At 38.5% G+C, this 12677-nt stretch overlaps 1 protein-coding gene and 1 long non-coding RNA gene across 2 annotated transcripts; both read right to left on the reverse strand.

Annotated features, from left to right (window-relative positions):
- Positions 1-148: 148 nt before the first annotated feature.
- Positions 149-5374, reverse strand: LOC309492095. Its single transcript, XR_014203433.1, has 5 exons — positions 5145-5374; positions 4566-4746; positions 4326-4419; positions 465-849; positions 149-357 (listed from the first exon to the last, which is right to left on the reverse strand). It is a non-coding gene; the product is annotated as an uncharacterized lncRNA (long non-coding RNA).
- A 2987-nt stretch (positions 5375-8361) lies between these two features.
- Positions 8362-11653, reverse strand: LOC309492094 (uncharacterized protein; the record flags this gene model as incomplete). Its single annotated transcript, XM_082191101.1, has 5 exons — positions 11226-11653; positions 10887-11119; positions 9030-9544; positions 8756-8794; positions 8362-8666 (listed from the first exon to the last, which is right to left on the reverse strand). Exons 3-5 carry the CDS (start codon positions 9217-9219, stop codon positions 8362-8364), a joined length of 534 nt encoding a protein of 177 aa, XP_082047227.1. The 5' UTR covers positions 9220-9544; positions 10887-11119; positions 11226-11653.
- Between the last annotated feature and the right edge of the window lie 1024 nt (positions 11654-12677).

The following is a 12677-nucleotide window of genomic DNA, read 5'->3' on the forward strand; positions in this document are numbered from 1 at the left end:
AAAGCAATTCATACACATATTTACACAACAACTAATACTAATTACAATGCTATTTCTTGGATATGAGGTACAGCTATGGTTTGGCCAAACTTGTGTACAGTAGATCCCTAGTAGGCTACCTGTGGGTGATGGTCTGTAGGACTGTGAATAATGAAACCATGGAGAATAGTGAACTGATTGTGTGATGTTTTTTGGGCTGTGATCAAGTGTAAGCTACTGAAACAGCAGATATTGGGTGTACAGATGGAGGGTTCCACTGTTCATTTTTTCATGTTCTACACGATAATACTTACCAGCTTTTGTCATGTACTTGGTAGTCAAAGCCACCTTGGAGAGGAAGCTATTTACTTGTTCCACCTATGAAAATTGAAAGAGCGCAACACTGGTATAAACTCAAAACCTATTGTATCCATTAGTATTATTTGATTCATTACACATGCAGTATATATCAAAGACCATTGTACCTCTTCACCAAGGGTATTACCCGCTCCAGTTTGGGTGTTGCTTCACACTTTGCAGAGTGGGCTTTGGCGTGGAGCAGCGAAAGTAGCGGCTTCATGTTGAGGAGCCGCCCAAACTCCCTAAACTGGCCCGCCACCCGCTGCAGATAGGGCCAGTATCTACACATCTGATCAGTGCAAAAAAAATTGACACTATGGCAGCTTGCCAGGTCCTGCTGTAGATAAAGTGGGTAGGCGAATACTTCGCCACGGTACATATTGAGTCCCCTCAAGAAAAAGCCATGCCGGCACACAGCGATCTCCATGCCTTCCTCATCTAGGCGATCACTAGCTTTTTTTTTTTTGCTGCTACCCATGTTGAGTTGCCACAGGTGGCTCTTCCAGGTGTCTAAAACACAATTACACAAACAAAGGAAACAGACATCTTGCAATATATGCAGACATACATTTAATAGACAAAATATTACACCTATTGACATGTTCGTTATTGCAAATATCCTCACATGCTATCTACTTAGTGCATTTTGTCTGCATTTGTTGAAGTTAAAACTGAACATTAGAAAGGAGAAGAAAGTTAGTGTAATTGACTTTGGACAGAATTGGCTTTCTGGAGTAAAATTCAAGAAGTACAATCATAATTGTACATAACTAGCAAGAAAGCCTGAATACATAATGCTTTAAATCAATGTTTAGGCTGCTGATGGTGGCGTGAGAATGTTTTAAAGCAACACTATGTAATTTTCAACCTTCATAATATATTTTCAAGATCCTTGTGATGGTACATCGACTTACAATAGGTTGAATGACACGTCTGCCATAGCCTGACAGGGTCTGTATCGCTTTTACTGGCACTATGTAACTTCGGGGTTTGGGTAGTAACCAGAGCACAAAAAGAACTACAAAATTCGACTGCTTTACGGCATACGTCACTTCCCCCACCACTTCGTCAAATTTGGACGTGAGAGGCCAACCAGCGTTTGTTTTCGGCTTTCGTGCGTATGTTTTTGTCATGGGGGTTGTTTACACCTGGCCACTTCATGCGTTTTCTCAGATCGGATAGCTATCCGATCGTGAAAAGTCCAGGTTTAAATGCCCTCCGAAACGCATTTGAGACGGATTTGAATCCGTCGATCCCTCAAACCACTTCAGGAGGAGATCTGAGACGCATTCCAGACGAAACTGGACAAGTGTAAATGCATATGGTTGTTGAAACCACATATGTAAATTGTACTCCTCCCAAAAATGCAAAAAAAAAAGCAAAAAAAAAAAAAAAAAAAAAACATTTGTGAGAGCGTGTTATAGGTTATATGTTATATCCAGATATGACGACGCGCTGGAACCTATTTTTTTTACAGTCAATGGCTGGAACACACATCACCGCAGATGAGCAACTGCATCAAGCCAACGTGCAAACTATCGCTAATCAAAGTGAAAGTAAGTCGCAGACGCTTAACACACAATCTTCATCATTAAAAGTAAAGAAACGAAATTATCTTACCAGGCTTACTGCTCTCTCTTATTGCGGTGACGTGCACTCCATTAAATCTGCCTATAGCGCGAGAATTGAAGATCGAATTTAAATCCGTTTCGCAAAAATACATTTATGTGACCAGGTGTAAATGGAATCGTTTTGATAAATCAGTTCAGTTCAAGTTTATTGTCATATGCATATTCGTACAGAGTACCACAGCAATGAAATACAATGTGCCTTAGCACTCTCTCAGCACCAATAAATAAATAAGGTAATATAACATTTAAATTAAATTTAAAACATCAGCTCAAACCTCAACCCTCCTTCCTCTTGCACTATCGTTCAGTAGCCTTACAACCTGTGGGTAAAAACTGTCCCTAAAACGTGATGTACGCGTTGGGATGCTCTGCAACCGTCTCCCTGATGGGAGTTGGGAGAAGAGACTATGTGCCGGATGACTAACATCCTGTATAATACCCAACGCCTTCCCAGTGCTCCGTTTCCAATAAATGTCCTGGAGCGATTCCAGTGGAACCCCAATAATTTTTGATGCAGTTTTAACCACCTTTGTCAGAAGATTCAATTCACTTGAAGTAGCTCTGCCAAACCACACTGTAATATTACCTGTTAATATACTCTCAATTGTACAGCGGTAAATTTTTTTTAAAATGTTAAGTGACATACCATATTTCTTGAGACACCTCAAGAAGTAAAGCCTCTGATGTGCCTTTTTAATGGCACAGGTGATATGGAAAGACCATAAAAGGGAGTCTGAAATATGGATGCCTAAAAACTTAAAAGTAATTTCAACTGCAGAGTTATTTATGTAGACAGGTGTATGTGTGGATTTATTTCTTCTAAAATCTATGATGACCTCCTTAGTTTTCCCCACATTCAGGGACAGATTATTTCTTCGGCACCACATGATCAAATTACTCACCTCATCCCTATAGGCAGTTTCATTGTTGCTGTCAATAAGTCCTACCACAGTAGTATCGTCTGCAAATTTCACAATACTATTTGTGGGATATTTTGCAATACAGTCATAGGTATACAGACTATATAATAGAGGACTAAGACAGCAACCTTGAGGTGATCCGGTATTTAACACTATAGGTGCTGAGTATGTAGTGCCTACTCTAACTGTCTGGGGACGACCTGTTAGAAAATCCTGTATCCACCTGCAGATGGAAGTACAGAGGCCCAGGTCTAACAGCTTAGATATTAAAATGGAAGGTCTGATGGTATTGAAGGCACTGCTATAATCAACAAACAGCATCCTGACATACGTATCCCTACCCTCTAGATGTTGAAGCGCAGTATGTAAAACCAAAGATACAGCATCGTCCACAGCTCTATTTGATCTATATGCAAATTGTAGTGGATCAGTGAAGACAGGAATGCAGTTGTTAATATATGATTTCACGAGCAGTTCAAAGCACTTCATAATCACAGAAGTCAAGGCTACAGGTCTAAAATCATTCATACAGGTGACAGTTGTTTTCTTAGGCACAGGAATTATGATTGACTTTTTAAAACAATTCGGAACCAAAATATAGATAGCTATGCCTCACGAATTAGTTTGCCAGCTGAACTCAGGTGTTGTGACTGAGGTGTATTTATCACGTAGTCCTGAGGGATATCAGACGACGCTGTTGACGTTGATTCCTGCGATTATCATGAGAACAGCTTTCAATATCTCACATAATTATCAGGACATAAATAAGCCTAACGTAGAGGTTGTATAGTGTAAACGAGCACAATTTGCAAACTATTATGATAAATTGCAATAATCATGTCTAATGACATCATAACGGCCAATGTTATGAAATAATGCGACGTACATTTAACTTAATTGATGTTATCTGGCATTTTGTAATGTTTACATTCCAATAAAAACAACACAAATTAAATTATACAGTAGGCCTAGACTATAGACTATTTACTTGTGATTTAGCTGCAATCATGTAAAAACGTTATAATATAGGCTAATATATTTACGACAGTGCAAGTATTCCACAGCGACTCTAGGGGGTCGCTGTTTGACAAAAATACAATTTCTACTTAGTGTGGCTTTAACAGCACACTTTTCCCTCTGATAATATCTAGAATTCCTGAGCCTTGTTCATAACTTCATGACCCCTATGTACCCAAACATTAAATGGGTACTATCAGCAGGAAAACATGGCATGCTACAAAGCTTGAGCCATCTCAAACTGACAAAAGAACCTGAGATGTGGTGGACATTAAGGAGGTGCAGCTGGCACACCTGCAGCTCCTGTGTGTTGTGGTAATAATAATATAGACTAAAGTGAAAAGTGAAGACAAAAGTGAGCCAAACATGATATGATAATAGTTTGGCTGGTGAATGTGTACATTTCATTCAGTCTTACCACTCTCATGCCTGATTGCAGCTTCTCAACGAAAGAGGCCACATCATTGTCAGGAGCAAAGAAGAGACCTTCATAGAAGGACTTATCACCAGTTCTAAAATGAAAAACAATTGTAGAAAAAAATTATAATGTTGAATACAATGAATAGAAGAACATTTAGTTTGGGTATATCTCTAACTTTATATTCCCTTTCATAGTCATACTTTTATGTATTGATTTGCAGTATGGGACTATACACACCTTTTTGATTTGTTAAGCGATAAGCCTTCCTATTTCCACCTGCTGACACAGCCACCATGTTTGGAGTGCAAGCTGGGCACTGCATTATGTCATCCTTTCTCAAATATTTGTCTAGCTCCGATATTGAATATTTATACTGACGAAAACTTAGGTGAAATGTATCTCGGCAGATTTGACCAATCTGTAAGAGATGCAAAGGGAGTAAAAAAGTTGCATTTTTGACATTACACATATCAAACCATCTGTCTAAAGACAGGCAAAATGTCATCATATATTGGCCTCAAATGCATGGTGACTGACGCCAGTGTGTATTCAAAATGAAGAAAAATGTGCATTTGTGAAGAGACACTGAACTGAGCATGATTACTCCTATAACTAATTTAGCTCCACAGTGAGTGCTCCATTAAGGCTTTATAACCTCCTCCTTCAACAGGTCGTTACTGTACAAGTAGAAAAGAAGCCCTCACTGAGAGTAGCCATTCCTAAGGAGGTCCCTGCAGTCAGCAGGTCTAACACCCTCCCTCTCCCATTAGCAAAAGTTAGTAGTTTGCAAGACTGAATGTAGTGTTGGTACTTTACCCTTCCATGACGTTTTGAGTTTGTCTCTAGCATCTTCACAAATGCATGACGAGACATACTCGGTGCATCCAACTTCATCTGTTCATACGTTTTGAAAACATTTACATGATAGACTGTCTGGAACTTAATAGTGGATGCGGGCCACAAGCCACTCCACACAAGGTCCTTGACATCAGGTGTCCAGTCACTGCCACAGCTCTGACAATTTACTTCTGGGAGCATGAGATCAAATCGTCCTATAATAAAATGGGTGATTGATATGTAGATTTCCATAAAACATCTTTGTTTGAGAAAGCAAGCTTTGAAATGGCTAGACCTTGTTACACAGACACATACCATTCATTGTGACAAGAGTGACAGGTCGTCCTGGCCTGACCTTCACAGAGGCTCTGCTGCAAGAGCACACGGCTGTCGGCAATGCAAGTGGGAGAAGCCGGGCTGTAGCGAATGGAAAGAGAACACCATGTATATCAACACAAATTGTATTGTTACAAATATATATGCTCATATAAACTATAATATATATGCTCATACCCTCTGAAATAAGACAATACGTCCCATTGCTTCTTTTCTGCACTATTACAGTTGGAGAAATGGGTTGGTGAAAACCCTCCACTAAATAGTCTCTGTTGTGCAGAACATGCTGCCGGTGCTGAGAAACATCCAGGGTTCGTACACATTTTTACCATTAAATTTCCATGACTTTTCCATGACTTTTCCATGACTTAAAGGTAAATATTCATGACATAATGTTCCATAAAATGTCTGTGTATACATGTAAAATAAGTATAAAAATCCATGTTCAAATTTACCACCCCATATCTTGAATAAAATAAATGAACAAGCAATGTTTTAATACAAAATAAATATTTATTCAAATATGCTGGCACAGTAACACAAATAATGTCAAACCCTGACAACTCCTTAGACATTTATTAACGTAAATCCATAGGATAATGAACTCCTTGCGGGCGGGTATGGAAGCTTGTTTCCGCCACTGAATAATAAATAAATAATAATAGCGACTTTTTATCTCACAATTGCGAGTTTACATCTCGCAATTCTGACTTTATTTCTCAGAATTGCGAGATATAAAGTCAGAATTGCGTGAAATAAAGTCACAATTGCGTGTTATAAAGTCAGAATTGCGAGATATAAAGTCACAATTGTGAGATATAAAGTCCAATTCTAAGGGAAAAAACCCTAACCCTTTTTTTTTTTTTTTACCACAGAATAGTTTATATCTCACAATTCTGACTTTATAACACGCAATTGCGACTTTATATCGTGCAATTCTGACTTTATATCTCCCAATTGCGACTTTATTTCTCAGAATTGTGACTTTATATCCCGAAATTGCGACTTTATATCTCGCAAAAGCGACTTTATTTCTCAGAATTGCGACTTTATATCTCGCAATTGCGACTTTATTTCTCAGAATTGCGACTTTATTTCTCACAATTCTGACTTCATATCTCGCAATTCTGAGAAAAAAGTCAGAATTGTGAGATAAAAAGTCGCAATTATCTTTTAAAATGTTTTATTCTGTGGCGGAAACAAGCTTCCATAAAAATGTGCTTGAAGAGCTCTTTTCCAAAACGCGATAAACGCCATTAAAAAAAACGAGATTGTCCCTATTCACTGCTCCATCAACGTTTCATGCCAAATCGCTATATTTCCTTGTTTAAAATGTAGGCCACTGCAAGATGCAGTTTCTTTCCAAACCGAGAAGCGCCGACCCTATTTTTAGCCTAAACGGATAAATCCTCTCGACTAATCAGAATTCGGTGAACGTTCTATCTTAACAGATCATCATTATAAGTCCTCAAAATGAGTCAAACTAATCATATATTCTCTCTCTCTCTCAATTTTAATTGTTTATTAATAAACAAGTGTTTTCTGTGTCGACTGCAAAGACGAAGTTGACTGATCTTCTGATTAGTCGATTAGTCGAACACGCCGGAGAGAAATGCACATTTCATACGGATTAGGCTACATCGTTTTATTTTGTTTTGAATGGTTCTGTTTAAAAGTAGAGATTTCTGTAGATAATAGATATAGGCCTATTTCAGTTTTGTTTAGGTCTGTGAGGCGAGTAGGCTACCTTTTACGCTGAGTTTCGGTTCATGGATGATAGCTTAAGCTCCAGTTCACTCCGGCGCCACTGTGTCGTGATTATATATTTTCTGCTATTTACTTTTTATTTATTAAGCAATTGGTTAATGAAACATATTTTAAAATCAAGATACAATTACTACAAAACGAATTTTTTTGAAAAAGGCTTTGTGCTTTCTGTTTGAGGTCTCTGTGTAAGTTTTAAAGTCTTTTAGTGCCGCATTCAGAGCACTCATTACCGTAATGGAGAACGGTCACGTAACATTGTTTTTTCCTCATAAATGCCAACACGGAAAATAAAAGACAAAATAATTTTTTTTAAAGAAAAAATCATCCATATTAATTTGTATATATTTTAAATGTTTAACAAAGAGGCAAAAAGTCATCACAATCAAGGGAGAAACATGAAGAAACTTAGCCTATATATGTGCCGTTCGCATAAGGGTCTTTCCCTGACATTAATGCTTGGATAAGACACGTCTCCTTCCATTAATAATAATAATTTGTAGGGCGGTGGCTGAGATATAAACCTACTAACGTCATCCGTTGCCATGATTTTTGGAATGACTGATCGCGAGAGGAAAAAAATAAGTTTTAGTTGCTTAACATCGGTTAATGGAAACACCGTCATTTTGCAATAGTTATTTATCGATATTTAGAAGAAAAAAAAGTTTTGCTCAAATCTGTAATGGAAAGGCGCATACAGACGGTAGCTAGCCTATAGCTAATATGAAAACGCAAAGCAGCTTATTTTCATTTGAAGCACTGAGCTGAGGACAGCGACACAAGAGCCACACAGGTATTGCTACTTAGTCGCTGTCCTCAGTGCCGCAGAAAAGCGCTGAAACGGACATGAAGGGGAACCCATTTCTTTTGGCCCATCTAGTTTTCTGGAGGCCTACAATCAAAATCCGCCGCAAGTGAGTCACGTGATTCGACTGATCACTCTAACGAAAAAAGTATTGCAATTTGTTTCACCAATATTATTAATTAAACAAATTCAAGTACACGGATATTTTGAAAAACAAATTTCCATGACTTTTCCAAAACTTTCTGAGTTTATTCATTTTCCAAAACTTTTCCAGGCCTGGAAATTGCCATTTTAAAATTCCATGACTTTTCCAGGTTTTTCATGACCGTACGAACCCTGAACATCACATTTCTCACAAAAGAGATGCCGTGGAAAACAGTCGAGGCAGCGTATCACAGCCTCCTCACTGCAGTGACCACAGGTCTTCTGGACATTGGCAGCAGACAATACAGCCTCAATCAGATTTGGCCGGGCCGTGTCCCACCTCTCATGTGTTACAGTCTGGCGGAGAGCCCACTTTCCTTCTGGATCCTCCTGGGGAGACATGGCACGCTCTGGCAGCCCAGAGAGGATATCTTGTAATGCTGCCAGGGAATCTAAAACAGTAAACAATTGTGACAAAATATTTAAATCAATGCATCAGTAAATGAAATACTGGATAGTGGAATACTGAATGGCATTTTACCTGCAACTATATTCCCAGAGTCCATTGGAACTACACCAGCTGCAACACAGAGAAATATGGAATCACTGGAAAGGATAGCAATGTCACCAAAATCACAGGATACAATCACATTACTTCAATACAATACACAATACCATTCTCAATTGAAAATGTGAATTGAAATGCCGTCTGGTGTTAGCGAGACAAGCAATCACTGGCAGTACATACATTTTACATCCACGGAGGCTCCTTAACATTAAATATAACCAACTTCATGCCAAAATAGCTAACAAACCTTCTTGATCTATGAATAGAGGTTTCCCCTTAGCATTTCGCTTGTGGCCACGCAAGCAAGGCCGTACTGCAGGTGGCTCAGTAGGGGTCTGGGTAGAGTACGAAGTAGCTGCACCTGCTGCACTTTCAATATAGATGTCCCCAAGGACCATTGCAGCTTCCAAAAGCTCTTTATTACAGTGGCCTGCCATTTATATAGACAGACCAACAGACAGAGTGACAGACAGATACAGACTGTGTGTGTGTGTGTGTGTGTGTGTGTGTGTGTGGGTGTGTCAGAGAGAGAAAGAGAGAGAAAACACGAGGGAGAGAGAGGTGACGGAGGGTAAGAGAGTGAGGACAAAATTTGGGAAAAGAGAAACTGAAGACGTTGGGAGAGGTTGAGAATGGAACAGAGTAAAAAAAAAAGAAGAGAGAAGAATGGCTCTTAAAAGAGCCGTTGGTCACGCTTTTAAAGAGGACGACTGTAGGGTTGGATGAGGTAGGTGTGATTGGGAGTTGAAGGAGATTGGAATGCTGCAAAGTAAAGGAAGGTTGAATTAGACAAAAAAATGGTCATTTTTACATTTTACATTTATTCATTTAGCTGACGCTTTTATACAAAGCGACTTACAATTGCTATATATGTCAGAGGTCGCACGCCTCTGGAGCAACTAGGGGTTAAGTGTCTTGCTCAGGGACACATTGGTGTCTCACAGTGGATTCGAACCCGGGTCTCTCACACCAAAGGCATGTGTCTTATCCATTGCGCCACCACCACCCCTGGTCACAGATACTAAATACACCTTAGCCCTTGTGTAGTAGGCTACACCTGTTCAGATGATGATATACTGGAGTGAACACTAAACATGGAAGAAAGGCAATTTCATTTAAATGATAATGGTCATAATTTGACATACTATACATGACAAGTTGATGAAGATGTTAAAAAGTGTAAAGGGGGGCATTAACAATTCACCAACTTCATCATGGCACGTTTGTATATGTAACTTATTCATTTAATATTCATTTTTAAAAACTTTAAAACATGTTGATGGCACATCAATGTAAATTACACAAACCACTTGAACACAGACCGCAAATTCACAGGATATATTGGGTTATTTTAGGCTGGGTTCAAAGTCTACATTCGACCAAAAAAAAAAAAAAAAAAAAACCTTTAAACATAAGGTGATTAACAAATATAAAACAGCAAGTGTGAATACCAGAAGGTACATAAAAATATATGTGTTTTTTATGTTGTACTGGGTTATATAGCGCAAACTTTTATCTTCGTATGAAATAACTAATGTAAAATAAAATGTAAAATTTGTAAATGCGATTTGTAAGTCCGATGATGGCAGACAGAATTGCAAAATAAGCAATCCAACAGCACATTATACAATGTAAACAAAGACACGTTTTCTTGCGGCGGCCTTTATGAAATGAGCAGTGATGAAAGTTATTATAGTCTATCATGTTATGATCGGATGAGCAGCGTAGCTAGCTAGCGTTTAATGATTAGCTAAAACAACGCAGTGGGTGCTGTATATGGGTCAAATGTGCCTAAGACTTGCAGTTTGTATATATATATCTTTGTTTTTTCTCTTTTCGGAGGTAATCTTAACACTTGTGGGTTGTAAAAGATGAAAACTCACATGCTTTGCCCTCCAGTCTCTGTGATAGTCACGTGACTGCGCTCTGAAAGCACTTCGTAGGTTTCCGCAGAGGGTCGGAAAAAAACCGAACATAAGTTTTTTTTCCAGGAGAACTTGGCGTAAATTAACACGCAATCGCGAGGTTATGCAAGTCAATGGAGGCCGATTATGCGTCTTGATAGCACGTCAAAATGGCATACGAATTGGCGTGTCATACATACGCCATGACCACCTTCTCCAGTGTTTTGCCAAGGCAATCCCAAGCTGTTGTTCATGGTACCGGTTCTCCAGGTCTCGACACAGTGCGAATGTGTGTGAGAGTTAAAGAAGCCTTACCCATAAAATAAAAGTATTTTTGATTTGCTTTGTTGGATAAAGGATATATCCCTGGCACATATTGAATGAACCCTTCAAACATGTCTGAGATGTCCCTCTTTATGTCTTTGAAGATGTCCTTTAAAAACAAAACAAAAAAAGCATATTTGTGAAACTTCCATTCGTTTAGGTGATTTGCTCCATAATTAATATTACATTAACAATATAGGTATTTTTATTCTGACCTCCAGTTGGTCCACCAGTGGCAGTTCAATACTCATGAGAGTTTCAGTGAACTGCTCAGCCTGTTCATGGCAGGAAGTGATGTGAGCTTCAAGAAGATCGGCGTCTGCGATCTGTTGCATTCCATGCTACACATTTCCAAAATGTGTTGCATTTTCCACAGAATTTAATTTGTGAGCATTTTGATGTGTTCAACTGGTTGTCTCGTTTTTGATTTGTATATTTTGCTATTCATAACAAGGATATGTCTCCATGGGGGAGGAAACTGGGGAGGAGAGCCAGTTTCTCTGCATCAGGATCCTCAGCAAACATGCTGTCGAAAAGTTGAGGTCCATTTAAGAACTCCACGAATGCGTCCTGTGAAAGAAGGAAGCAATATTTAGAAGATTTTAATACAGTGCAGCGTTTCAAACACTGTAGAGTAAATCTGACTTATTAAACCTCGAGCATTTAAGATCAGTGTTCTTGTACTTGAATGAGATGGATGGCATGGTGATGTTGGTCACCTTGTTTAGTTGAAGCTCCTCGTTCCTGATCTTATGAGCCTCAATTGCCTCCTGCTCCTGGAGTGTATATATATATATATATTAGAGGTGGGCATAGATTAATTTTTTTAATCTAGATTAATCTAGATTAATTTTGAAATTAATCTAGATTAAATGGCTCATTTGAATTCTGCCGAAGGCATTCAGAATATGTGTGCTACCCAAATAATGACTATAAAAGTAAGTCTTTGAGAACGGGTTTCTCAAGCCAGGTGGCGCATTAGACCAGGGGCTCATCTCCTGTTTCCAAAATGCATCACAAACTGCTTGAGAAAGCTGTTCTACTCATAGACTGTAAAAGGTTACTACTGTACTGTTACCATCCATAGGCAACATTAGGTAGGCCTATGTTATTATCAACTACTATAGGCTATCAATTAGGGATGGGCGATATGGCCTAAAATCTATATTGTGATATACATTGCAGCCTCTTGCGATAACGATATACAGTATATTATAATAAAACCATTTCAGAACAGATTACACAGACCCATGCTAAACAACTGCTAAATGTATTTTTTTTTAAAGGGTGTATGTAGTTTTGAGAACATATATTGTGCAAAACTGTAAGTATACAACATAATTTTGCAGATAAATAAAATTTAAGTACACTAGCTGCAGAGACTTAAGTAGGTCTAATGTTTATTATGGCTTGGAGCTTATGAAACCCCAAATTTAAAATTAGAATATTGTCTAACTGATGTCTTTTCAGTTAAAAAGAAACACAACAACGATTCTTAAAATCGAGATTATGTGCTACACCACTAAGATATATTGGAATGGGAATAATACGCGCGCGCTGGTATTCAGTGATATCATGTTTCGTTTTGAATTTGAGGTGGTAGAACGGATTATTCGTGTGTTAACTTACCGAACTGTTACCCCACACACTCTGTATATAGTTTTCTG

This window comes from Leuciscus leuciscus (genome assembly GCF_965113295.1).
Source record: "Leuciscus leuciscus genome assembly, contig: HAP1_SCAFFOLD_962, whole genome shotgun sequence".
NCBI lineage: Eukaryota > Metazoa > Chordata > Actinopteri > Cypriniformes > Leuciscidae > Leuciscus > Leuciscus leuciscus.